We start from the raw sequence: 24,614 nt of genomic DNA, 5'->3' as shown, positions 1-24,614 counted from the left end.
GTCTGACGTGTGCGTTATTGAGCGTGAACTTTCCAGCGTGGAAGTGAGCACGTGGCGTGGGGTTAGGTGGGGCCCGCCGACGTTATCCGTGAGTTTTGCATGTGAACGAGCGAAAGTGGTGGGCACTGGGCGGTGCAGAGTTGGGTCATGTGATCCAGAAGTCTACCTGCTTCCGCCAATGGTAATCCGCCACGACTTCACGTCTGTTGTCATTGCGGCTACGGGAGGTATCGCGTTGGGTTGGGAAGCACACGCGGGGTTTCAATTCTCATTTGTAAAAATCTTATTGTAAGTATACGTATTAATATATATTAATTTAACGTGATTAGTTAAAAAATAAATTTTATTAAAAATAATATTAATTTAAATTTTAAATATAAAATAATCAATATTAATAATATATAAATTAATACGTAATTTTACTTATATATAACAAAACTTAAAATTATAGTCTATGGCATAACAAAATATTTTATTTTTAAATTTATTAATCTCAACCATACATTACTAACTTTTTAGATTTGATTTGATTTCACAAATTTTTTAAACCATCTAATCACATTTAATCTTATTTTAATATTTAAATATAATTGAAATAAAACATTTTTCAATATCAAATTTTTAATTTTTCAATTTTTTCATTTAATCTTTATAATTTTTCTAAATTTATAAACAAAACACAAAAAACAACTTAACTTTTTTAAATTTAAAATAAAAATAAGATTAAAAATTTATATTATAATTCTCTTTTAATTTTATAATTTTTGTATATAATTTTTATTTTATCTCATTTTCTAAAATTTCATAAAACTTTAACTTAAATTATTTCATTTCTATTTACAAATTATCTTATTATTATTAATAAATTATTTATCTCATCCATCTATATGTTATTCTACAAACAGGGCCCTAGTTTCTCGGCAAAGAGAGAAGCGTATAAACAACTACAGTTTCCATAAATTTTGAAGCAACAAAATGGTTAAAATGAGAATAATAATGTTACATATAATCATGAAGTATGCAAGTACCGTGCAGTCATTTTGAAAAAGAGTAATTTTTTATTAAAAAATTAATTTCTTTTAATGTGGATCTTATATTTATTTATTTTTTTTACATAATTACATAGTACTTGTACACTTGTTACTGTAACTATCATTTTTCTCTATTAAAATACATGATTAATCTAACTTAAATGAAGTAAGTAGATAAATCTAGCAGAATGAGCAACGTTTCTTTTATCTACCTATTATCTCTAACCTTGGTAGCATTTAAGTCTTAAAGCATGTTCTTTACAATTTGGCGAATTGAAAGTGATGGGTTTGGCCGAGAGAGAGAGAGAGAGAGAGATGGGTCTGGGTCTAATTGTAAGAAAGGTATGGATTTAGATCAAATTGATAGGCTTTTTGCCACTACATATTTTTTGCGGAATTGGAACCAAACCATGACTCGATCTCATTGACTAAAAGCTCGATGACCGTATGCCAGTAACCGTCTTAAGACTCTAAAACCTCTCGTAATTTAGGTAGTTTCAATTTTGAAACGGTAAAAAGGTACAAATCACAGAAAGGGGGTGTCGGACTTTCTAAAAATCTCTTCTTGCCCTGTTTTGGTCGTACAAAAACAGAGTCGTCCCTCCATCGACATCAACGAGATTAGAAGGCAGCCTTTTTCTACATCCAATGAAGCTTCCCTTTGCTCCACAAGGTTGTGACCAACAGACAACAGGGATATCAGCTCAACTCAACCCAGCTCCGAAGACTTTTTTGCGTGAACAACTGTAAACGTAGCGTCTCTGTCTTTGCAATAAATTTTACCTGGGACCCCCGACCTCCCAGTAGGTGCAGAGTATTCAATTCAAACCAGCTGACTTGATATAACCTATGTTATACGGATCCCATCCTCGTCATTCTTAGGGTGATTGATTGCTGCTTAGCCATTTCATTTTCTTCTCTCTCTTTTTTTTAAATAGTCTCCAAAATGAAAGAACGGTGTACTTCATCTGTCTTGAAACATCTTTCAACTGATTCAACTGACTCTTACGTAAAACACCCTGAGAATCAATTAAAAGATGTTGCATGACAGATGTAATTCTTTCATTTTGAGGTTATATTATATACCGTTATTTTTGTGTATTATTTACATATTTTATAATTAGTTAAAATAATTATTTTATATTAAAAAAATGACATAATCAATCATATTAGTAGAATGTACAACAAATATCTAAAAAATGACTATATATAAAATTTCTTTTTGCATAATTCTCCAAACCCTCCGTAACAAAATTAATACATGTTATCTGACTTGTGGAAAACAAAATGCAGAACACGTTCCCTTGCCCGTCACTTTTTCTGAAAGAATGGGTAAAAGCAATTAGGCCAATTTAGGCCACCACCACCCCCTATCATGGCAGGTTGCAATCCACACGAAACATCCTTAAGAATTGACTTCAGGGTAAAGTCCTTTGAGAAGGACACTCGCTAAGGAAATAAACGTCATGACAACAGAGCTGCACCAGAATGCCATATTTTCCACATACATAATCGATGATTTTTAACTGGTGCAAACTTATACGTTTGGAGCCACCAGTATAATCAATCTATAACCTTTTAGGTGTACGGATCAGGAACCCCATCTTTGGCCAAACACCTTTCACATCGGCAGACAGAATTAAACAAAAGATAAGAAATCACCGGAACATCATGATACTATTATTTAATGAGATCCAGAATAAAGAGCATCCATACCCCACTAAAAAGACCCTATTAAATGTACTCCTAGCAATATCCATTTTAGACACAGACATACAATTTAAATTATATACTCAAATATGCTTTAAAATCAACTACAGCTCGGTTGATGTCCCCCTCCAATTTAGATTCTCTACTTTTGACACATGTTAAGACACAATATGGACATTCGCAATATGCTAAAGTATCTGCATAAACATTTGTTGCATGATTCCATTGTCATAAAGCTTGAGCTAGTCATGATGAAAAAAGTTCCCATAAATACAAGGGTAAACCTTTACAATTGGCACTCTCTTTTCTCAATTTGTTGCCACGACTGAGCTGCTTCAGCTTGTAGCAATAACTGTTGTTCCTAAACGATTTCAGCAATATCCATGAAACTGTACAATTGAAGGCTAGATGTCACACAACCAAAAAACAGAAAAGAACTATAGTTGTACAAAAGGATCTGAAGAGTAACCCCACTGCCAGAATCCATCCTTTTTTTTTTTTAATCTGTATCACTACCAGGAACATTTATCTCCCAAAAGTCGCACAAAGACGATTCAAGTGCCATGACTGAAGTATGAACCTGAAACAAAGCAATGCAGTTCGAAATTTGGAAGGTTAATACTCATAATAAATCCACACATACTAAGTTACATGGTTAAGTAAAAACCCAAGTTAAAAACCAGAATAAATAGACATTCAGGGCTCCTGGAGGCCATTCCCCCACCCCGAAACCCACCCATATCTTCAAAACCTTTCCCTTCAACAAGATTCTAACTCTGCTCCATTACCATTTAACAGGTTATTTTTCCGTGAACCAACAATACAGTATGATGGATAATTCTCTCTTTTTTAAATTGTGCCAATCACTTACAAAAAAATAAAAAGTGCCGGTCACAAAACATTCCAAAGAACTCCACTTCAGCCAGCCAAAGCCAATGCATTGAACGTATCTCATCAAAACTGCATCTTATAAATTTATTTTGCATGTTCATGGACTACTTGAACACTCAAGGCTTTCCTCCTAACCTCCTAAGTGGTAGTTTTCTCTTTGGTCCCTCTTTTAGTGACATCCAACAATGCTATATACCCAAGGCACCTTATCTCAAAATGATATCTCCAACTATAAATTACCAACCTCAATGCTTATCAATTTGTTTTAATAAAAAGCATAGATTGTTTCTGTAGAAATCAAAGCTCAAAACCAACTACTTTATGCAGGCTCACTGCAACAGGAGGTTGGTCACACAAACCTCCTCAATTCTATTTGCTTGAAAATTAATTCATGCCACAAATCAAAAAACAATTATCTACGAAATGCATCATATGCTTCTGAAAATTTGGTTAACATGTTGCTAAGAATAACATTGAAAATGTTAATGAACTGAATCTTGAAACAACAATTTGCGTGCTCCCCATATTGATCACGCAGGTTTCTAACTTTTCAAATGCCAATTTTCCTAAAGATTTTAATATGGAAAATGTTAATGCTGATCTAGGGAATGAGATGGCCATAATATTTTAAATTAAAATGGCAATTAAAATAAAAGGATCAAAGAGGAGAGTACAAAGCATACTAAAAATCTTACCTCAATCAGCTTGGCTTTACATGCACCTCAATAATGTCATTGTCCTCCATACCAAGGCCATCAGGGGTTGCTGTTGGACTTATTTTATCCCCATCAAAACAAAATACTAAGCTCTGTATGTCAAGCTTAACTTTATCTGCATACATTTTGAAGAGCCGCTCAAAGCAGTCATCCTATGAGATTAAAGAAATTGACTTACATATATGAAATTGCTGAATTCAGTACCACTACAATACAGAAAACATAAAGCCAAAAAAGGAATTGGAAAAAAGAGAAGATTTAAACACATAAGAAATACATATATTCTTGTATGAATAGCCAGAATGAAAAACAAGAAACATCCAGAGAAAAAAATAATTTTTTTTTTTTTTTTTTTTTTTGATGTCGGGGAACCTCTCCAAGGCAGAGCCCTTTGGACCCAGCCCTGCAGAATAAACCCCGGTCCCGTGCACCGCACCCTCGGAAGTATAATATTGATATACTATTATTAAAATGAATTAATAGAATTAATATTGATATTAATAGATATCTATTAATATTATCAATATTAATATATATTGATATACTATTATTTTTAATAGATATTGAAAAATGAATTAAAAAATATGGTAATAGCTCAAGTAAAACAAAATAATATTGATCTTAAACCACCATATGGTTGAATAAAAGATCATAATTAAGCTTCCTGTCAAAAATGATCATCAAACGTTTTAAGAACATTTGATATACAGTTGACATTCACAAAGAAGTTCATGCACTATACTGATTTCGGCCCTATGATTCATCAACAAATTACTCTATCCAGCAGTAAGTATTGCAATGCATTATGAACGGTACAGAACTTTCACCATAATTACATTGAAATAAATATCGTTTTTCTCATCAGAAACTGATCGACTGAATTGTGCAGTGATTCGGGAGAATAGCAGAGTAAAAGTGCATAGAATTCAGCTAAACATCCATTCCACAATTCTGTTGACTATAAATGAGGTAATAATTATTAATAAAAAAAATGAACATTAAGATTGTACTGAGTAAATATTTCCAAAGTTCTTGCACGAAGATATACCATGTACATGCGAAATTGCTTCAGCCCGTTCTTGTCTTGGATTGAGATAACTATCTTAACTCTTTCACCGAAAGGCTTTGATGGTTGGTCAGCGACAGTCTCCATAGTAGATTGAATTGAATTGCCAAGTTCTCTTTTTGCAGACTCCTCCATCGCTCGCAACACATCTTCAGCTGATTGTGCAAATAACACGAGCTCTTGCTTCTTTAACCTATATGCGAAGAAAAATTTTGATAGGAAAACATGGGAAGGGAAAGGTGTTAATAAACGAGAAAAAAACAGTGCTCATGATTTTATAACTCTTGGCAAACTGCTCATGATTAAAAAGTCAAGAAATTTCTAAAACTTTCCACCAGATACACGTAAGGGTGCAGCCTAGTGGTCAAAGGGGACTTAGAACACGCTGTATACTTAGACATCCCAGGTTTGATTCTACACTAAAAGTTCTCCTGGATTACCTGATAGATGATGCTGGCGGTTCGGGTCATGTATCTAGGGATTATTACCAAGGGGTGGGTCCTAAGGGCCCTGCCTTGGGGAGATTTGGAGGCATAAGAAATAAAAAAATTGTCACCAGATAATACATACAAGGTTGCTTGATAGATAATAACAACTTAAATGTCCACATATGGCAAGTATAACAATAGTTATCAACTGCATGTTGCATGACATCATCCCAATAGCAGTGCAAACTACATGTAGAAGTAAAAACATTAACGTCTCAACATATGCATCTAAATGCCAAATAAATGAAATAAGAACAAACTGTTGACGCACAGCACTAACGAGTTTTGACTTATGTCAAATAAGATAGCAAGAGCTGTCATTTGCTCTTACGAGGTATGGATTTTAATTGGCATAGATACTGGGTATATATTGTACGGATGCAATGTTTAAATAAAGTAACATTTTTGAAGATTTTTGAAGTTTTTTGAAGTTTCTACTTTAGGAAGAATACGAAAGGAGAAAAATACCTTAGATTCATTATGGTAGGATCCTCCTGAATCATCTTCTGAATATCAGTTGAAACCTTTGGTGGAGGTGTTAGCCAATCCAACTCTTTCTTTTCGTCACAGTCCACAATTTGTATTACCTTTGGATTTTCCTCCACATCCTCGACAACCTAAACCCCAATTGATAACCGCCCCCCGAAAAAAAAAATCATAATTCAATTCAATTCTCACACAATATACCACACAGGAGGTACTGCACGTATACATGTATGGATTGATGAAAATCTTACAATAGGTTCGGAAATCTTCCTCCGTTTAGAGGAGAAAGCTGGAGACGCATTCGCATCATCATCATCTGCCGGAAAAAAGGAGAGAAAATGCAAACTGGTTACCTAGAAAAAAAAGGGGAAAGGAAAGAATAAAACTTCAAATATCACGGTTCAATTGTTTCAATATCTACAAAACGCAGTCGAATAAGGCTCAGAAGAGAAGAAATTTTCATTTCCCCGAGAGGTATAAAAGAAACGAAACACCTAAAGTTCGAAACTTTAATGATCCCACCAATTCCTCTATCTCATTGGAGACGAAACAAAAGCGAAGAGTGATAGAGAGCCGAAAAGGATGCGTGAAGACATTCTAAAGGGAATCGAAATTCACCGTCGAGGCACACGAAATTGAGAGGCTGAACGCGGCTGTAATCGAACAGGGGCTCGAGTTCTTCGGTGGAATCTGCCTGAAACCCAAACTCAGAGTCAGAACATGGGAGAGAAAGATCACGAATTGAAAGCGACTTGAAGAAAGGGAGCCTCACCATTTTAGAGTTCGGAAACTTGTACTGCGCGCTTGCTCTCTTACGGTCGATTACTTGCTTTTCTAGTGTCCCGCCCAAACACGAAGATTTGCTAGGATACGTTGTGTAAAAGTAGGAGTCGAATCGTGGAGCTTATCCGAGACATGGGCTTTTCATATTAAGCCCATCACCGCAGGAAAAAGATGAAACCTGTACAAAAGCCCATATAGACATGATATTCACAACCCAATTAACAAATTTTAAATTTGGTTTTTTTTTTTTAAAATATTAACTTTTAATGAAATTGAGAGAAAAAGTTGAATAAAAGAAGGTGTCAATAACCGTACACCCATCTTTTTTACTTCTTAATTTCTAGCACTTTCCAATTAACTTTTTAAAGGTTAGCATTGATGATAAGTTGGGAAAGTTTATAAATAGTAATAAAATGATTCGAGTTAAAATGTTTTATAGTATTTTTAAAACGTAAAGAAAAAGTTAAAAAAATATTTTAAGATTAAAATATTGCTAGAATATGATTTTTTAATATAATATTTATTTTAGAATTTGAAATAGTTAAATTGTTTTTATGTTTTGTTTGGAATTTTGAAAAAATTGTAATAATTAAGTAATAATTAAATAAAAAAGTTGAATATTTGAAATTGAAAATTATTTATGTTTGTGATGTTTGGATATTGAGATGAAAACTAGTGTTAATCTTCATAGCATACATGACTGATGACTATGTTTCAATAGTAACACTATTCATCATCCTTTCATTTATCATTTTTTCATCATCTTATAACGTGTTATTATATAATTGATAAAATATTTATTATATTTTACTTGTCTACAAGTTATATCATATAAAAATATGTTGAGAGGATAACGGTTAAAAAGGATGATAAATAGCCTTTTTTGAAAACTTCATGTAGTATGTATTCTTCGTCAACTTCTTTATCAATACCAATTTATCTCTGACGCGGTTTTAAAACCTGGGGAGGGCAATCGAGCTCAATTGATTACCAAACCCTTATATTTAGATGATAAGAGTATATCAATACATTTCCAGTGGACTGTATCCTGCGGTGTTCTTTAATGGAAAGGCAATATGCCCCCATTACTACAAGAAGGAATGGTACCAAAACTTGGATAAATAGAGAATGAAAACTGATAGTATGGGCGGCATGCTAGCAGCGTCCAATAGAGAATATAGTTCTTAGTCATGTGAGAAACGAGAAAATGTAAGAGTGGATTTAAAAAATCTCCATGTTCTACCATGTTTCTTAAGATATGAAAAACGTTGACAAATTGCTCCTCCTCCAACCAAGAGTAGCCATGAACCACCACCCAAAATGATATTGCTTTAGATATGAAAATCAATGTACATTCGAGTTCAGGTATCTACGTTGGTTATAGGACCTCTAAACCAGTGACGAGCACTGAAGATCCAAGAAGAAACAGTAAGGACAAACAAACAGCCAACTGCTACAGGAGTATAGTTTAGAGTCTCATTGGTAATGGGATAGGCTACAGGCAATGAGAAGAGAACTGAGATGGTTGCAACCCAAAGAACGGCAACCCATCCAACAATGATTCCATAGCGACCCAAATTGAAGGGTCCAGGGATGAAGGACTTGCGTGCTAAAGTCACTCTGAAGAAGATGGGCAGGGCATAAGCAATGTACAGTCCAATAGTTGCTATGGATACCATAGCCTGAAATGCCACTATGCTCCCAAGAGACTGCAAAAAATAGGTTATAATGAATAATTATACAATTAACAAGTTCAAGGAATAGCAGAAACAAAATAAATTTATTACAAGAGGGGTATCAAGGGCCAAGAGCCTGCTTATTGGCCAACATCAAAACCGACATAACGCAAACTCATGCAGACCCAACCCAATCAAGTTTACATCACATCTCTAATATAGCATTTTGTCTACCTCTTAAGAACTAATCTATCTTTCGAACTGTCATCCAGTAACCAATGATGAAAAAAAAGATGCAGTCGGGAGTCGTCACCAATAATGCAGTACGCCTAAATCTAAAGCTTTCTTGTGTTTTTCACAACTCTGACACATGCACATAACACCAGGGTTTCTTTTGTTTGCTGTTAACTAGATAGACCTTATTTTTTCCAAGCAATTGCATAGACCCAATTATTAATTAAAATCATCTTTCTTTCTTTCTTTGCGGTCGCATACCTTTGGTGCCAACATGCATGCGGGCAGGTTCAGGGAAAACAAAATATAGGCAAGCTTATTCCCAATAATATGGATCCAGACAAGGGGTACATCTACACTGTGGCATGGATACGCCAATACTGAAGTCTTGAAGGATTCAGAAAAGTGAGAATACACTATTGAACAAATATAACTCTTCAATGTATGTCAAATTTGTTATTCAGTACCAACGACTTCTCTATAGCTGTTCTTTTACCTAAAAAGTCTATATACTATCATTCAAGGAGTATCCAATTCTTATCCTAGAATATATTTAAATTTTCAGATATATTTTCAAAATTAATATGTTTATTGGATAAATGTTAGGAGGTATTTTAATAGTATCATCTTCGCTATTGGTATGATATGAATTGACTCCCCTGTAGTTGTATGCAGATATATACCATCAATTCTCATTGGTATCAAACAAAACAGTGACAAAATTGCCTCTAAATCAGCAACTCTAGTGCATCCCATAAGCAACAAATATTTATTCATAATGTTATATTGGCCATGATGATTGCAAGATCAGCACATCTTGTTTTTTATTTTAATAAAAAAAAATGTGTGCATACCGTCAGTGCCATGCAAAATGATATAAAGGCAGAGAGCCACACTGCATTTATGGGGACCTCCTGCTTGTTCACTTTATGCCAAACTGATGAAAATGGCATGGCTCCATCTCTAGAGAAAGCATAAGCCATCCTACAAATGAATATTAAACAGTAAGTACCAAAGGGTTCAAAACTCTCTTGTTGAATCCTATCAAATGAAATAGGTCAGAAAATAGCCTACCTTGAGTTGCTAGTAACTGAACTCATACCACAGAAAAATATGGCAACCGCCACCACTCCCAAGCAAATAATTCCCCCAACTCCATTGCCATATCTATTCTTAAATGCTAGGTAGAATATTTCAGCAATGGCATAACCACCAGCATCATTGGTTTCATCTAGAAGGTAGGAAATGTTAGTTACTGCAAAGGTGACTCCAAGTATATAACCCCATCCAACAATAATAGATATCCCAATGGAGCTTATTATTCCTCTTGGTCCATTCTTATCAGCATTCTTAGTTTCCTCTGTCTAGAAACAGAAAAAGGAAAATATTTAGTTACTACAAAGGTCATTTGCATATTAATGTAACAAAACAAGACATCCATGGTAAAGTTAAATAACATCTGGAGTTCCCTTGATATGGTGTAAACAAAGCGGTGCATCATATTTATATTATATTGAGGAGATGAAAGGGGCAAAAAGAGGAAAAAAAAGAAAAAAGAAACTCACCATATGAGCAGAGGCATCATACCCAGTAAGTGTGTACTGGCTCATTAGAAGGCCCAGAATGAATATGTATAATTTATTATTGATTCCGTCACCATTATCGGTGTTGAAGTAAGTGAAAACGAACTTGGCACTAGCCCTTTCCGTTGCAACACAGGGAATGAGAATCATAAGAACAAATACACCTAAATATACCAAGAAACATCAGAGGTCCAAAAAAGAGATTGCCCCAAATAATAACATGGGGAAAAACTAGAAAAAGAAAAGGAAAATTTTGGTAAACACTTCATACCTACAATGTTCCATCCTGCAGCTAACTGTCCAAATAAAGATAACCAAGAGATTGGAAGACTGTTAATGATAGCATGTAGGAGTAAAATCCCCCCATGGAAACATATAACAACATATTTAGATGCCTCATATCCACCTCCATTCTTCCCACCTGTGCTAAGTAGAATGATCACTTGAATCAGCTGTGCAAGTGAAAAATCTACACTCGTTGTAACAGCCCACTGCAAATGAAAAAGTATCTAAAGTGGTTAACAACACCCAAAACAAACTTAATCTCCCTGTACATTTCGAAGGACATGAAACTCCAGGATACTCTGAGTAATACCTGACCAACAATGTTGAACCTGCATAAACATAAAAATCATGTACCGTGCATCAGGTGCTGCAGCAAGAAAGTTATCCATATTTTATGATTAATTTGAGATGCTGCTTAAGCAATATATCTAAAGTTTTAGGCTCAGTGACGAGAAGAAAACGAAACTGGACATTACACTCATTGGTTCTTAGAACAATGGAACTCAATCTAATATGAGCTGGTAAAAAAAAAAAAAAATTCTGCAATGTAATTCATTCCACAAAATCTTACATGTCAAAGAACTACTTTCATCAACGTTTCCCACTAACAACTTCTATATTGGGGGGTTATCCCAATTGTAGTCTAATTTTATAAGGAAAAATAAAACCAGAACACACCCTCCGCACTCCCTCTAGAAAAAAAATAAAAATAAAAAAATAAAAAATAAAATAAAAAAGAAGAAAAAGAAAGGAAAAGTTTCAAAGTTTGGACTTTGTATTCCTAATTCTGATTATGGATCCTCAGAAACAGCGATTTTTAGCAATTTTGCTTATCACAGACAGTGAACAGTATAACAAGAACCTAATTACCGATTATGAAAAAAGGGTGGCAATAGCAAGCAACCAGAGCTGAGCTTATTTTAGAGTTAACGCATTACTTGAAATCAAGCTTCTCCCTCGAGCACTTGAGAAATAGTTTCTTCCTTTAAAACTTAAGCTACCTGCTTGGGGAAGCTTGTACACCTTTTTCTAGTCCAAATGGAAGCAAAAAAAGCGATACAATCAACTAGGAAAAACCGTAAAAATTGGGACTTTCTTATGCCGCTGTCCGCTGTGATTGAAGCTTTAGCACATTCTCTAAAGAAAAAACAAATTCCTTTAAGCACTACAGGTTCCAAGAACACAATTCTTAAATGCCAAGCAATGCTCGAGTTTCTCAGCAAGTAATTACTTACAGTTCCAAAAGTCAACCCACTGCAATGAGGTGTCAGATAACAAGAGAGGCAATAAAAAAATCAGATAAAAGCAATCCAGGTGTGAATAAATTATTTTTTTTCTATTTTTTCGATGAATGTTGTGGTTCAATGTTTATAGGTCAAACTATCGAAGTAATTGAAAATTGAACTTCCTGAGAAAACTAGCTAGGAAAAAGATTACCAGCCAGTTAACCATGAGGCAAAAGGTGCCCAGCTTGGGCCAGCAAGCTTAGCACTCCAATAGTAGAGTCCACCAGAGGTTGGGAAAGAGGAACAAATCTCAGCCATGGAAAACCCAACAAACATGGTGAAAGTCCCGGCTATTAACCAGCCATAAGCCAAAGACACTGGCCCACCAAACTTTAACCCAGTGTTGTAAAGGGTGGTTACACCAGTAAGCACAGAGATGATAGAAAATGAAAACGCAAAGTTGGAAATCACCCTGCAATTCCCAACAAAACCCTTAAACCAAAAAACCACAACAAAAAACATGTCAACCCGTTTGACCCATTTCATATTCCGCTATGAATTGGGGATCAAACGGCAAAACCAAGCAAAAGAATATAGAGAAGGTTGCAGTCGAGAATATTTACGAGAGATCACGCTTGAGCTCTTGTTTGTAACCGAGCTCATGGAGACGGGTATGCCCTGAATCAACCAAGACGTTTCCATTTTCACGATCCAAACCCATCTTCTCACAGTAGGAGACAGACAGATAGACAGAATACAGCAACAGAGAGATTGGTTTTGGTTTTTTCAACCAAAAAGCCAATCTCTTTCCCTTCTTTCTCGGAAACTCCCTCTCTGAAACTGATGGTCTCCTCTGTTCAGAGAAGCAGTTCCATCACATGAAATATTATTGAAGGAAAATGATAGACCGTGTGCTAAAGAAATGGCGAGTTTAAGACCGTAGGTTCGCTCCCTTCCGTGGTCAAACAAATCCGTCGATAGCGTGAATACGCAGCTTGGATAGCAGGAGCAGAAGGTGCTGACAACGTGCTTTGGACTTCTCAACCATGCTTGGCTTCCTGTCAGGCTGTCACTCGATTTCTTTATTCCCATTTTCGCTTCTCCTTTTTTTTTTCCCCCTTTTTTTCATTTTTTTTTTTTTAATCCTTGTAGCATTTTCCTCAGATTTAGGAATACAAATAACTTTTGGACTGACATCTGCTTGAGCTGCCCAATCACAAAGCACACTCACTGGCCAGACATGGATGACTTTTATGTTCCAATAATAGGCTGAGGTAAGCAACATGCTTTTTTGTTTTTCTTCTTGTAATTAACTCTTTGTACTTTATAGAATTGTCGTCAATATCTTCTATGAAAAAAAAAAACAATACTAAATATAAATTTTAAATAAATAAATTTCATACAAATTATTTGTTAAAACGTGAATCTCATTGATAAAACAAATAGCTTTTGTTACACTTTTTTTTTTTTTAAATATAATCCATTTTTTTATAAGAATTTGTATAGAATTTATCAATTTCTAAAAAGAAAAAATATATATCTACCTATAAAGCTATTTAGTTGTAAAAATTAGATCTTAAATCAAATTTTTATTTATTCGTTTATTCACTTCGATTCAATCAAACTCATCTTTAATTTATATAATAACATTATCGAGTCAATCTTTATTATTCATTCAAATCAATTTAATATTTCATTTTAAGATTCAAAATGGGATTTCGAGACTTCTATTTTTTATACATAATATTTTAATTCGAAACTTAAGAATATGTGTACATTATAACTTAAATTTTAAAATGGATAGGTAATTTGTAGCATTAAGATTAAGATCGAATTTTGTTTAAGTATTTATTCGAATTTGAGGGTCTCAAAAATAAGAAAGATAAAAATATAAATTAATCTCATAATATTTATTGGTGTAAATTTTTTTGGACATTATAGCTGGTTTGGATACTCAAATCCAAACAATATCATTTCATCTCATCTAATCATTACAACTTTCATAAATTTTCAAACAAAATATAATAAACAATTCAACTTTTTCAAATCTCAAAACAAAATTAATATTAAAAAATTATATTATAATTATATTCTATTTTTAATTTTTAACAAAATATTTTATCTCATTTCATATTATCCGAACTGTGTAACTAAACACAATGAAACAATAGATATGATAAAGAATCTTAAGATTAAATATAATTTATTGATGTTATTTACCTTTTGTGACCAAATGGGAACCAATTTGAAATCAAAGGTGACCCGGAATCGTGCATGAACATGTTGCCTTTTAAAATATCTATTGATTGTGATTTCATTTATGAAGAATGGAACCCCAGCTCTTCAAGTGGGCAAGCAGAGAATTCATTACAAACGTAAGTACAGCTAGTTGCATGGAAATTTCAAAATAAAAATCAGATCCTGCACATGAAGATCATGACAAGATTCGAATCCTCAACGAATCTCGTTTTAAAGGAATAAAACAAGATATAATTGACAGCTTATTTTTCTCAGATTGGAATATTCTTAATTTCTGTTTTTAATTTGACTTTTGAGGAAGGAATCTAAGACCCAAATTACAGATGGAGTTTGGAAAAATAAAATAAGAAGAATAAGAAGAAGAAGACACGTTTGTATAAATATAAAACACGCAATCTTTCTTCTTCCTTGACCATTTGTTGCAGTGATCATATTCACATTAGAATATCATGGCAGAATTATGTTATTGAGGATCCATAAACGTCACGCAATGCATCATAATATATATAATAGTTATATATGATATATGTAAGTATTTAATTTAATATGTAAGGATAAATAATAACATGTTAATACCTTAATATTAATATTCAAGTTTAAGAGTAAGTTTATATCAAAATAACATGAATAATAACATTAAAATCTCATGTTATATTAATTTTATTAAATGTATAATATATAAATATTATAAAAAAAATAAAAAATATATATACACTTCAGTTCAATTCGATTTAATTTGATTTTCAAATAATGAAAAAGGGAATTGGACCAGTTTTTAACCAGTTTCAATTCTCAAAAATCAAAACTGTTCGGTTGGTTTTTTAGTTTTATTTTACACCCCTATTAAGCCGACCCTAATAGTTAATTAATATATCTCAAACTTACATTCATCATTAGCAAGACATACCATACCTGTCTTGAACATTCATAAACACCGTACCATGATGATCTATTGTTAAACAAAATTCACGATAACTAATTTAGAAAGGTCTAGAATTACTCTTTGATATGAGCAAGATGTTACTAGCTAATATACAAACTGCCAGGATGCTCAACACTCTGCCAAATGAATCAGAAAATTGACAAGCAGGAGCATATCTGGTTATTTAAGGGCATTTATGTATTATCATCCTTGTATAGAATCTTCCGTTCCTTCTATAAGTAGGACACTATACAGCATAGCATACACAATTTTTTACAAAATTAGTCAATTGAAGGAATTCTTACCAACCTCTGTCATGCTCTATCTTCTTCTCCATTTCCATTTAGCGCTAATTCTCTTGCCCCATTTGAACCAATTCTGACAAGGTATCAAAGAGGCGAAAACTGGCCTCCAACCATCCTCCCCCACTACCTCCCCCTCCTTCTCCTACCAACCAATACACCAATCTTGCAGACCCACAAAATCCTTATCGCCTTGAAACATCTGATAACCCAGGAACCATATTAGTCACTGACCTTCTCCATGCTGAAAATTTTTCCACCTGGTCTCGTTCACTCCAACGTGCTCTTTGTGCAAAGAACAAGATCGGTTTTCTCAATGGAACACTCAACCAACCTTCAGACCCGACTGACCCTCTCTTCGACCTCTGGGATAGATGCAACGATATGGTTGTATCTTGGATCCAAAATTCTATAAGCCTTCCCTTACATTCTTCGGTGGCCTTTGTTGACAATGCCCATGATATTTGGACTGAGTTACAAGAACGTTTCTCCCCACAAAATGGCCCCCGAATATATGAACTCAAAAAAACCTTGGCTAATCTGTCTTAGGAAGATGATACCGTGAATGGCTATTATGGCAAACTCAAGTCCCTTTGGGATGAACTATCCATCCATGACCCACTACCTGTTTGTTCGTGTGGCTCAACCAAAACCCTCTTTGACCACTACCAACGCAATTGTGTGATTCAATTCCTAATGGGTCTCAACGATTCCTACTCTAACGTCTGTGACCAGATAATGCTCATCGACCCATTACCTCTAGTCACCAAGGTATTCTCATACATACAGCAGCAAGAATGACATCGGATGGTTACTTCCTCAACTCCCCACCCAAATTCTATTACTCTAGTATCTCGGAAACCACCCCCTAACCCACCTTCCAATTCTGGCAAGAGAGATAAGCTTTACTGTACTCACTACAAGATTACCGAACACTTTACAAACCTGTTTTAAATCTGGAAATGCCGTTGCTCCAGTCTGCATCCATTGCGAGATGACAGGCCACACCATGGAACATTGCTACAAGCTCCATGGGTACCCTCCAAGGCATAAAATGCACAAACCACACCGGGATGCCATGTCCCTTGATTCCCCTGTTTCTAGTAATCAACACGATTCCAATAATTTATTGACAAAGGAGCAGTACAAAGATCTTATATCCTTGTTGCACAGTAAGGATTCTACTTGCTCACCATCTGCGAATCATATCCAGACAGTTATACCTACTCACCCTCGCTCGTATTCCACTGCTGGTGACCTCTTTTGTTTATCCACTTTTTCTCATTTTTCCAATTCTTGGATCATTGACACAGGGGCCACTAATCACATGATTTGTAGCCCCTCCCTTTTTACCACTATCACTTCCACCACTTCATATTCTGTCAATCTTCCTAATGGAGAATTAGCCCCTGTAACTCACGTCGGCACAGTCCAAATAACCACCTCCATAATTTTACACAATCCTTTACTTATAACTTGCTGTCTGCCTCTAAACTTGCTCAACAATTAAATTGTTGCCTAATTTTTTTTCTCTAATTCTTGTTACATACAAGGCCTTTCTCCTTGGACAATGATTGGGAAGGGGAGGATGGCACACAGGCTCTACCACCTCCTACAAGACACAGTTGATCCCCAAGCTTTAGACATTATTTTATCATAGAATTTTCATTCTCAAAATTTCATTTTTGCTTCTGCACAACCATCTAACTGTGCTGTTGATTTGTGGCACTGTCGGTTGGGTCATCCATCCCATTCCCGAATGCAACTCATCCATGATTCCCCTGTAATTATTCACATGAATACAAAGAATACTTTACCATGTTTTGTTTGTCCCCTTGCCTAACAGGCTCGCTTACCCTTTTTCCCTAGCACTTATAATACAAATGCTTGTTTTGATATCATACATTGTGATTTATGGGGACCTAACTCAATTATTGCACTTAATGGTAGTTGTTGTTTTCTCACCATTGTTGATGACTACTCACATTGCACTTGGGTTTACCTCTTGAAAAAAAATCTGATGCACGTCCATATCTTCAATCATTTTGTCACTTAGTTGCTACTCAATTTAATTCTCAGGTAAAAGTCTTCGTGTAGTGACAATGGTGTTGAGTTTTCCATGCCTGATTTTTATTCCGATCAAGGTATTCTCTATCAAAAATCATGTGTCGAAACACCACAACAGAATGGATTAGTTGAGCGTAAGCATCGCCTTTGCCTTGCCTTTGCCTCCACCACTTCCCAACATTGCCATAGATTTGATCCTCATAGTCGTCATTGTGCATTTCTTGAATATCCATTTGACGTCAAAGGCTATAAATTACTTGACCTTGATGCTCACAAAATTTTTGTTTCTCGTGATGATATCTTCCATGAATCATTGTTTCCCTTCCACACCCCTTCACTCCATCCCTCTTCTATAATATCTTCAACCCCACCAGACACAAATCTTCACTTACCCGACCTTGATGCTAATCCCCCATCAACACATAATTCTGCCCCTCCTTCCATAGAGACACAAACATCCTTAACCCCCCACCCAGAAACCATACCTGCACCACCCCAACCTCCACCACAACCTCGACGCTCCACTTGCACCTACCAACCCCTGCTTACCTCGACCAATATATTTGTCCCTCCCTTCTCACACCACCTCCACCTCAAACCATGCCTTCTAACTCATTGCAAGTTTCCTGTGATTCTCATGCTTCCTCCTCATTTTTGTCCAAGGATACTCCATGCCCATTAGGTAAACCATTTCCTCTTTTTTCCACTTTCTCATTTCATAAATTGTCACCATCTTACCATGCATTTGCTTACGCTATTTCCTCATCCATTGAACCATCATCCTATGGTGAAGCTATTAAAAATTTTATCTGGTTCAAGGCTATACAATCTGAAATTGCTGCTCTTGAACTCAACAATACTTGGACTATGGTTGCATTACCACCTGGCAAATGTGCTATCGGCTGCAAGTGGGTTTACAAAATTAAACACCACTCTGACGGAAGTATAGAGAGATACAAAGCGCGCTTGGTAGCCAAAGGTTTCACACAACAAGAGGGCCTTGATTACAACGAAACCTTCTCCCCCATGACAAAATTGGTGACTGTCCACACCCTACTCGCCACTGCTTCCATCCAAGGCTGGTCCATCAAAAATTTGATGTTCAAAATGCCTTCCTCCATGGGGACTTAGTGGAGGAAGTTTTTACGCACAAACCTCCCGGCTATTCCAAGGGTCCACCTTCTCATGTTTGCCGACTCAATAAAAGTCTCTACGGCTTGAAACAAGCATCGCGACAATGGTATAAAAAATTTTCTAATGCTTTGCTCACTTTTTGTTTTCAGCAATCAAAGGTAGATTATAGTCTCTTCACTCACACAGCAAATGACTTCTTCATGGCATTGCTTGTGTATGTCGATGACATCATTGTGGCTAGTTCTACATTGGAATCCATTGCTGCCCTTCAATGTTTTCTCAATGATGATTTCCGAATCAAATGCCTTGGTGATCTACGTTATCAACAGAAATATGCTCTTGATATATTAGCCGATGCCGGTTTTCTTGGCACTCGCCCTCTCAAATTGCCAATGGAACAAAATCTGAAACTTAGTAAGGATGATGGACAGCCTCTCAAGTACCCTCTACCTTATCAAAGATTCCTTGGCCGCTTGCTCTACCTCACAATAACATGGCCTGATCTCAGTTATTCTATCCAATGGTTAAGCCAATTTATGACAGCCCCCACATCATCCCATCTTCATGCTACTCGCCAAGTCCTTCGATACGTCAAAAGTGCACCTGGCTAGGGGTTACTCTTCCCTTCCAACTCCTCACTTAGTTTCAGAGCTTTCTCAGATTCGGATTGGGCTTCCTGCCCCAACTCTTGTCAATCACTCACAAGCTTTTGTATCTTTCTCGGCTCCTCACTTATATCATGGCTATTAACGAAACAAGTTATTGTTTCTTGATCTTCAGCTGAAGCCAATTATAGAGCCATGGCTACAACTTCTTGTGAATTACAATGGCTGTCTTACATTCTTAGAGATTTACATCTCTCCATTCCTCTACCCATTGACATGTATTGTGACAATCAAGCCGCGCTCCACATTGCTGCAAATCCGGTCTTCCACGAGCGCACCAAACATATAAAGATGGATTGCCACCTTATCCACGACAAGATTCAAGCTGGTTTTCTTCACACTTGCCACATCCGATCCTCATTCCAGCTTGCAGATCTTTTCACCAAAGCATTACCCTCAGCTCAATTTTCTTTTCTAATATCCAACATGGAGATATCAAATATCTATGCTCCATCTTGCGGGGGAATGTTACCAACTAATATAAAAGTTGCCAGGTTGCTCAACACTCAGCCAAATGAATAAGAAAAATGACAATAAACAAGTAGGAGCATATACGGTTATTTAAGGGCATTTATGTATTATCATCCTTGTATAGAATCTTTTGTTCCTTCTATAAGTAGGGCACTGTACAGCATAGCATACACACTTTTTTATAGAATTAATCAATTGAAGGAATTCTTTCCAACCTCTGTCATGCTCTGTCTTCTTCTACATTTCCATTTAGTGCTAACTCTCTTACCCCATTTGAACCAATTCTGACACAAGATAGTATTTTAATCATATATTATAGATGATGAGTTTTTGGATCTAAAGTAGCTAAGATGCCTCCACTGATCATTAAATATAGAAAAGAATTGGCATGGAACATCCTCGTAGAATTGAATTTTTCTTTTTTGCAAATCAACATTGAGGATATATACTTTACATGTCTTACATGTTAGATCGAGAAATTTAAAACTCAAATATTTAATCTATAAAGAGTGTATCCTTTATATCAACTTACAAAAAGAAATAATCCAACAAATTACATTCCCTCATTTACCTAAAAAAACATAGGGTAGTGACATTTTCTTTTTAAAATCATGTTTCATTTAAGGAGTTTTAGTTTTGTTATAAAGAATAATGTTAAACCCACAATCCACACCCTCTCTCAATCCATGAAAAGAGTATATCTAAGTGGGGGGAAGAGTCTCAGCTCCTCTCTTCCTCCTTTCCTTTCATTTTTCATGGCTTAGAAGTTATGTATGTAAAATTTCTTGCATGTTTTTTCTCATTTGGGACAAAAAATGGCTTAACTATCGCCTTCCAGCCACTTTCAATTTACACACAATGTACCATCAGATTCTTAGGCCGCCGATCTATAAGGAACAATAAGCAGTGTTATAAAACGGTAGACGAATATGTTACACGCACACCCAAAATGACACGTGGGTCTCATGCGATGTCCACCACCAAAGCTCCAGAGGTCACATCATGTGCCGCTCCATTGTAGTCTTAAATCTCAAATCCTCACAACTGGCAAGTGGGTATAGATATGTGTGCTTCTCGTACACCTACGAAGCATTGATCGAATTGATTCTCTGTTCTCACTTATCTTATTGCGTTTTCTAAGTCACTACTCTTCTATCAAGCCTGTGGAGTAGGAGAAAAGAATTTCTTTAATCGCAACAATCGATTCAAAATTAGCGCAACTTCCATCCATGACCACTGTAAAAAGTTGTAGTGGAGATCCTAAACAGACCTCTTTGAGGTCTATAAAAACCACTAACATGATTGATCTTAAACCATATCGTAGTTGTTGGCCCAGAGGGTCTGGGATTTGGGCTCCTAGAATATTTTTGTACTTTGATTATTATATTGAAATCATTTGCTTTTTAAAAGAAAAAGAAAAAGAAAAATAATGGGGGAGAGGGAACGTGCGTACCAGCCAGTGAGCCAAGAGGCAAAGGGGCCCCAGTCATTGCCGCAGAGCTTGGCGCTCCAAAAGTAGAGTCCACCAGAAGTAGGAAAAGCAGAGCAAATCTCAGCCATCGACGTACCCACGACCATAGTCAGCATCCCCACTATTGGCCACCCGTATACCATTGTAACCGTTCCACCGTAGGTGAGACCCGTACTGTACGTCGTCGTCAGACCCGTTAGCACTGATATTATGGAGAAAGTCACCGAGAAATTTGCGATTGCCCTGCACATTTCGCCACATTACCGTTACTCCAACCCCGTGAAAAACATAGAAAGGGTTTTTCTTGCAGGTTTTTTTTATACCCATATTTTTATATTATTAATATATTATTTTATTTTAATATTTAAATGGAATGATAAAAATATTAAGAAAAGAGTATAAAAAGAGTTTTCTATAACATTTCTCATTAAAAAAAAAAAAAAAAGAGGCATTAAAGGGAGTTGTTGTAACTTCAAGATGGAATATTTGGATGTGCATCTTGAATTGACAAGTGAAGAAGTTATCAATGTCCACTTCAGCTAAAATGGCAGGATTTATTCTCATCCAAAACCATCTATCTCCATTCCAAATAAAAGATTCCAATTTCACTTTCATTTCCCAAGCTGCTTTTTTTTTTTTTTTTTGGTTGGGGAACCCTCAAAGTTTTACTCTCATATAATCATTGAAAAAATCAGAAGCTTAAGCCAATCAATCAAGGGAAAAACGAAGAACATGCAAGAGATAATCATGAAGAAATATATAAAGCAACACTGGGCGCACTCAAAAGATTCCAAAACCCAAAATACAGAAATTAAGGAGAAAAAATAGAGGGAAGAAGAAAGAGAAGCGTACGAGAGGCCCCGGGTGAGTTCACGCTTGTAACCGAGCTGCTGCAAGCGGACATCATCGGAAACAATGGAGTCAGAGTCTGGAAGAGGGTGATAGGCCGAGCCTCCGTCTTCACTGATTCGAATGCTACCTTCCATTTTTTCCTTCCACTCGGAAAGAAAGATGGTATCTTTTTCTCGGCACTCAAGTTGATTTTAATTTATATATAAGTGATTCTAAAGTCATAGTTTGTTGGGGGTGGGGAGGGGGGTAACAGAAGTCAAATCTAACAGTCAAAATTCATACTTTAAAAGAAAAATAATACGAAAGATATAAAAAGGCCGGAGAGTGCAGGGAGGTTTTGAGAAGTCGGGGATGGTGATCGCCGAAAAGGTTGGCCTACGAGTTCCGTATTGAATGAGTGAGAGAGGTGAGACGTACGTGCAGCAGTAAGGAGGTCGATGGAAGAAGTAGATGGGCATTTGTTCGCCGCCACAAGTACCCGGCTATGCAATGCAATTATTGAGGACGTTATTGTCCTTCGCCATTAACACCTGCACGCATTAGTTTGATAGGGTGGATGTAAAAATTTACTTTTACTATTGGATAATTAGCTTATTTCAAATGAATAATAATTTTATAAATAATAATAAATTATTTATAAATAATAATAAAATAATATGAGATTACTTCACTTATTAAATATAGTTGACGGTGATCGTCAAAATTAAAAATTTTATATATAATTATTTTTATATTATTTTATTAATATAATTAATTATATATTAAAAAAATTAATATAATTAACCATATCAATAAAGTAGATATAAAATATGTAAAAATAATTATATATAACGTTACTTTTACCAAAATATACAGCATATTGTTACACGTGTTCTCATGCCTTCATTTAGCTTGGGGAAAGTAGGTCGGCATAATTTTCTTCTTCAATTAATACTGACATCTAATGCTAATACATCATTTTTAATTCAAGTTTTTTTATTTATAAGTTGATGAGGAGAACACGTCAATTCTTACATGTATATTATTGATACATTAGAATTTGACTTGAAAGATAATTGAATTATTTTATTAATTTTTAATTTTCCTATCAAGGGGATTTATGCAAAGAGTTTTGCTACCATGCTATAAGTAATTTACGTTCATAATACAATAAAGTCATAAACTGAAGATAGTAACTCTAAAATTTTTCCTTTAACATTTTTCTACAAAATTTTTGTAAGGGAAAATATGAGAGAATGAATGAACGAAATTTATGGTCTTATTCTCTATTTATAGAAAATGAAGTAGTATCATGTGAAATATCACAACTCTTAATTTGTGACTTTTCAATTGACAGTTATTGAATTTAAGAGTCATGATGTGTCACTTAATTAAGACAAAGTGACATACCTGGTTAAGTGGTTGGAGTTTGGACATGACCTCCTTTTCCAAATGGAGGTCCCTAATTCGAAATACACCTATTCAACATTTCAGTTAACTTTATTTTGAAGCATTGCATCATTTTCAAGTGCCTATTCAAGCCAAGCATTGCATATGTTTGGCTCAACCCAAGCACTGTACCTATATGGTCCGCACGCCTGTTTGCCTTGACCCATGTATTGCACCTCTTCGGCCCAAGCATCATGTCTCTTCGAGCTTGACCTATGCGCCCCTTAGGCTATTTCATGCCTTGTTAAAATTAAAGTATCAAAGTGTAGCAATGGTAGTTTGAACCATATCATCTCATTTGAAACAATACACTCTTACCACTAAATCAATGCATCTTTTTGAAACAGTGATTCAAGAAAATAAATATTAATCCATAATAAATTCACATGTTTAATATTACAATCTACACATGATGATTATATGTTTTGTTACAATTAAAATTATGAAATATGCTTTTATTCAAAAAATAAATAAGTTGTTTATAAACATGAAATATAACTCAATGATAAGTTTGAACTAGACTCGTGGATGAATAAAAGTAAAATGAATAGAGCCCGACTACCTGCTCCTTATTTGAATCGGTTCCTTTCTCTCACTTTTTTCAAATCAGCAGTACTGTTCTTGTTAATAAACTTCCACATGCATTAAAATAGATCTGTGATCTCAGAGCAAAGGTACGTATACATATGACCCATACCTCAAACCCAATTGACAAAAGGAAGAAGCTGCCATAGCAGATTTGAATATATCACTACTCGAAAGGATTCCATATAAGAATTAATACAGCTTGCAGTTAGATTTACAACGATTTTCTACAGATGAGGGAGGCCAATGGCCATGCAAGTCATAGACGTCTGTCTCAAATTAA

The 24,614-nt window shown here is 35.3% G+C and overlaps 4 protein-coding genes across 6 annotated transcripts; 1 reads left to right on the top strand and 3 right to left on the bottom strand.

Annotated features, from left to right (window-relative positions):
- Positions 1 to 2,939: 2,939 nt before the first annotated feature.
- LOC122308932 lies at positions 2,940 to 7,316 on the bottom strand. Of its 2 annotated transcripts, none has more exons than XR_006242287.1 (7): positions 7,161 to 7,316; positions 7,007 to 7,082; positions 6,640 to 6,704; positions 6,371 to 6,519; positions 5,397 to 5,607; positions 4,328 to 4,463; positions 2,940 to 3,321 (listed from the first exon to the last, which is right to left on the bottom strand). XR_006242287.1 is itself a non-coding variant. In XM_043122210.1 (7 exons), the coding sequence occupies exons 1-6, from the start codon at positions 7,161 to 7,163 to the stop codon at positions 4,333 to 4,335; spliced, it is 672 nt and encodes a 223-aa protein (XP_042978144.1). In that variant the 5' UTR covers positions 7,164 to 7,315; the 3' UTR covers positions 2,940 to 3,321; positions 4,328 to 4,332. The 2 variants fall into 2 exon arrangements, 1 of the variants encoding a protein (XP_042978144.1); XM_043122210.1 differs by having other exon boundaries at positions 4,328 to 4,500; positions 7,161 to 7,315.
- Positions 7,317 to 8,469: 1,153 nt separating this feature from the next.
- LOC122309847 (amino-acid permease BAT1 homolog) lies at positions 8,470 to 13,310 on the bottom strand. Of its 2 annotated transcripts, XM_043123547.1 has the most exons (8): positions 12,799 to 13,309; positions 12,387 to 12,647; positions 11,260 to 11,278; positions 10,936 to 11,155; positions 10,647 to 10,828; positions 10,156 to 10,445; positions 9,936 to 10,065; positions 8,470 to 8,880 (listed from the first exon to the last, which is right to left on the bottom strand). In XM_043123547.1, exons 1-8 carry the CDS (start codon positions 12,894 to 12,896, stop codon positions 8,533 to 8,535), a joined length of 1,548 nt encoding a protein of 515 aa, XP_042979481.1. In that variant the 5' UTR covers positions 12,897 to 13,309; the 3' UTR covers positions 8,470 to 8,532. The 2 variants fall into 2 exon arrangements, with proteins under 2 accessions (XP_042979481.1, XP_042979482.1); XM_043123548.1 differs by lacking the exon at positions 12,387 to 12,647 and having other exon boundaries at positions 12,799 to 13,310.
- Positions 13,311 to 14,502: 1,192 nt separating this feature from the next.
- LOC122310402 lies at positions 14,503 to 16,207 on the top strand. The gene is made up of 2 exons (XM_043124296.1): positions 14,503 to 14,550; positions 15,743 to 16,207. The coding sequence occupies exons 1-2, from the start codon at positions 14,503 to 14,505 to the stop codon at positions 16,205 to 16,207; spliced, it is 513 nt and encodes a 170-aa protein (XP_042980230.1).
- A 4,955-nt stretch (positions 16,208 to 21,162) lies between these two features.
- LOC122309848 (amino-acid permease BAT1-like) lies at positions 21,163 to 22,853 on the bottom strand. Its single transcript, XM_043123549.1, has 3 exons — positions 22,319 to 22,853; positions 21,449 to 21,709; positions 21,163 to 21,351 (listed from the first exon to the last, which is right to left on the bottom strand). The coding sequence occupies exons 1-3, from the start codon at positions 22,450 to 22,452 to the stop codon at positions 21,207 to 21,209; spliced, it is 540 nt and encodes a 179-aa protein (XP_042979483.1). The 5' UTR covers positions 22,453 to 22,853; the 3' UTR covers positions 21,163 to 21,206.
- Between the last annotated feature and the right edge of the window lie 1,761 nt (positions 22,854 to 24,614).

This window comes from Carya illinoinensis, chromosome 5 (genome assembly GCF_018687715.1).
Source record: "Carya illinoinensis cultivar Pawnee chromosome 5, C.illinoinensisPawnee_v1, whole genome shotgun sequence".
Lineage (NCBI taxonomy): Eukaryota > Viridiplantae > Streptophyta > Magnoliopsida > Fagales > Juglandaceae > Carya > Carya illinoinensis.
The sequence above is the reverse complement of the archived record's forward strand: the minus strand, read 5'-3'. Positions and strand labels throughout refer to the sequence as shown.

Coding starts and splice junctions, on each gene's coding strand:
- LOC122308932 (XM_043122210.1), bottom strand. Junction 6,705..7,006: donor CAATTTCGTGTGCCTCGACG/GTGAATTTCGAT, acceptor TTTTTCCGGCAG/ATGATGATGATGCGAATGCG. Junction 6,520..6,639: donor GGAAGATTTCCGAACCTATT/GTAAGATTTTCA, acceptor ATTGGGGTTTAG/GTTGTCGAGGATGTGGAGGA.
- LOC122309847 (XM_043123547.1), bottom strand. CDS start 12,896: ATGGGTTTGGATCGTGAAAATGGAAACGTCTTGGTTGATTCAGGGCAT. Junction 12,648..12,798: donor GAGCTCAAGCGTGATCTCTC/GTAAATATTCTC, acceptor TGGGAATTGCAG/GGTGATTTCCAACTTTGCGT. Junction 10,446..10,646: donor ATGATGCCTCTGCTCATATG/GTGAGTTTCTTT, acceptor TTCTGTTTCTAG/ACAGAGGAAACTAAGAATGC.
- LOC122310402 (XM_043124296.1), top strand. CDS start 14,503: ATGGAACCCCAGCTCTTCAAGTGGGCAAGCAGAGAATTCATTACAAAC. Junction 14,551..15,742: donor GCAGAGAATTCATTACAAAC/GTAAGTACAGCT, acceptor AATTCTGACAAG/GTATCAAAGAGGCGAAAACT.
- LOC122309848 (XM_043123549.1), bottom strand. CDS start 22,452: ATGGAAGGTAGCATTCGAATCAGTGAAGACGGAGGCTCGGCCTATCAC. Junction 21,710..22,318: donor GAACTCACCCGGGGCCTCTC/GTACGCTTCTCT, acceptor CGAAATGTGCAG/GGCAATCGCAAATTTCTCGG. Junction 21,352..21,448: donor GCCTCTTGGCTCACTGGCTG/GTACGCACGTTC, acceptor AAAATATTCTAG/GAGCCCAAATCCCAGACCCT.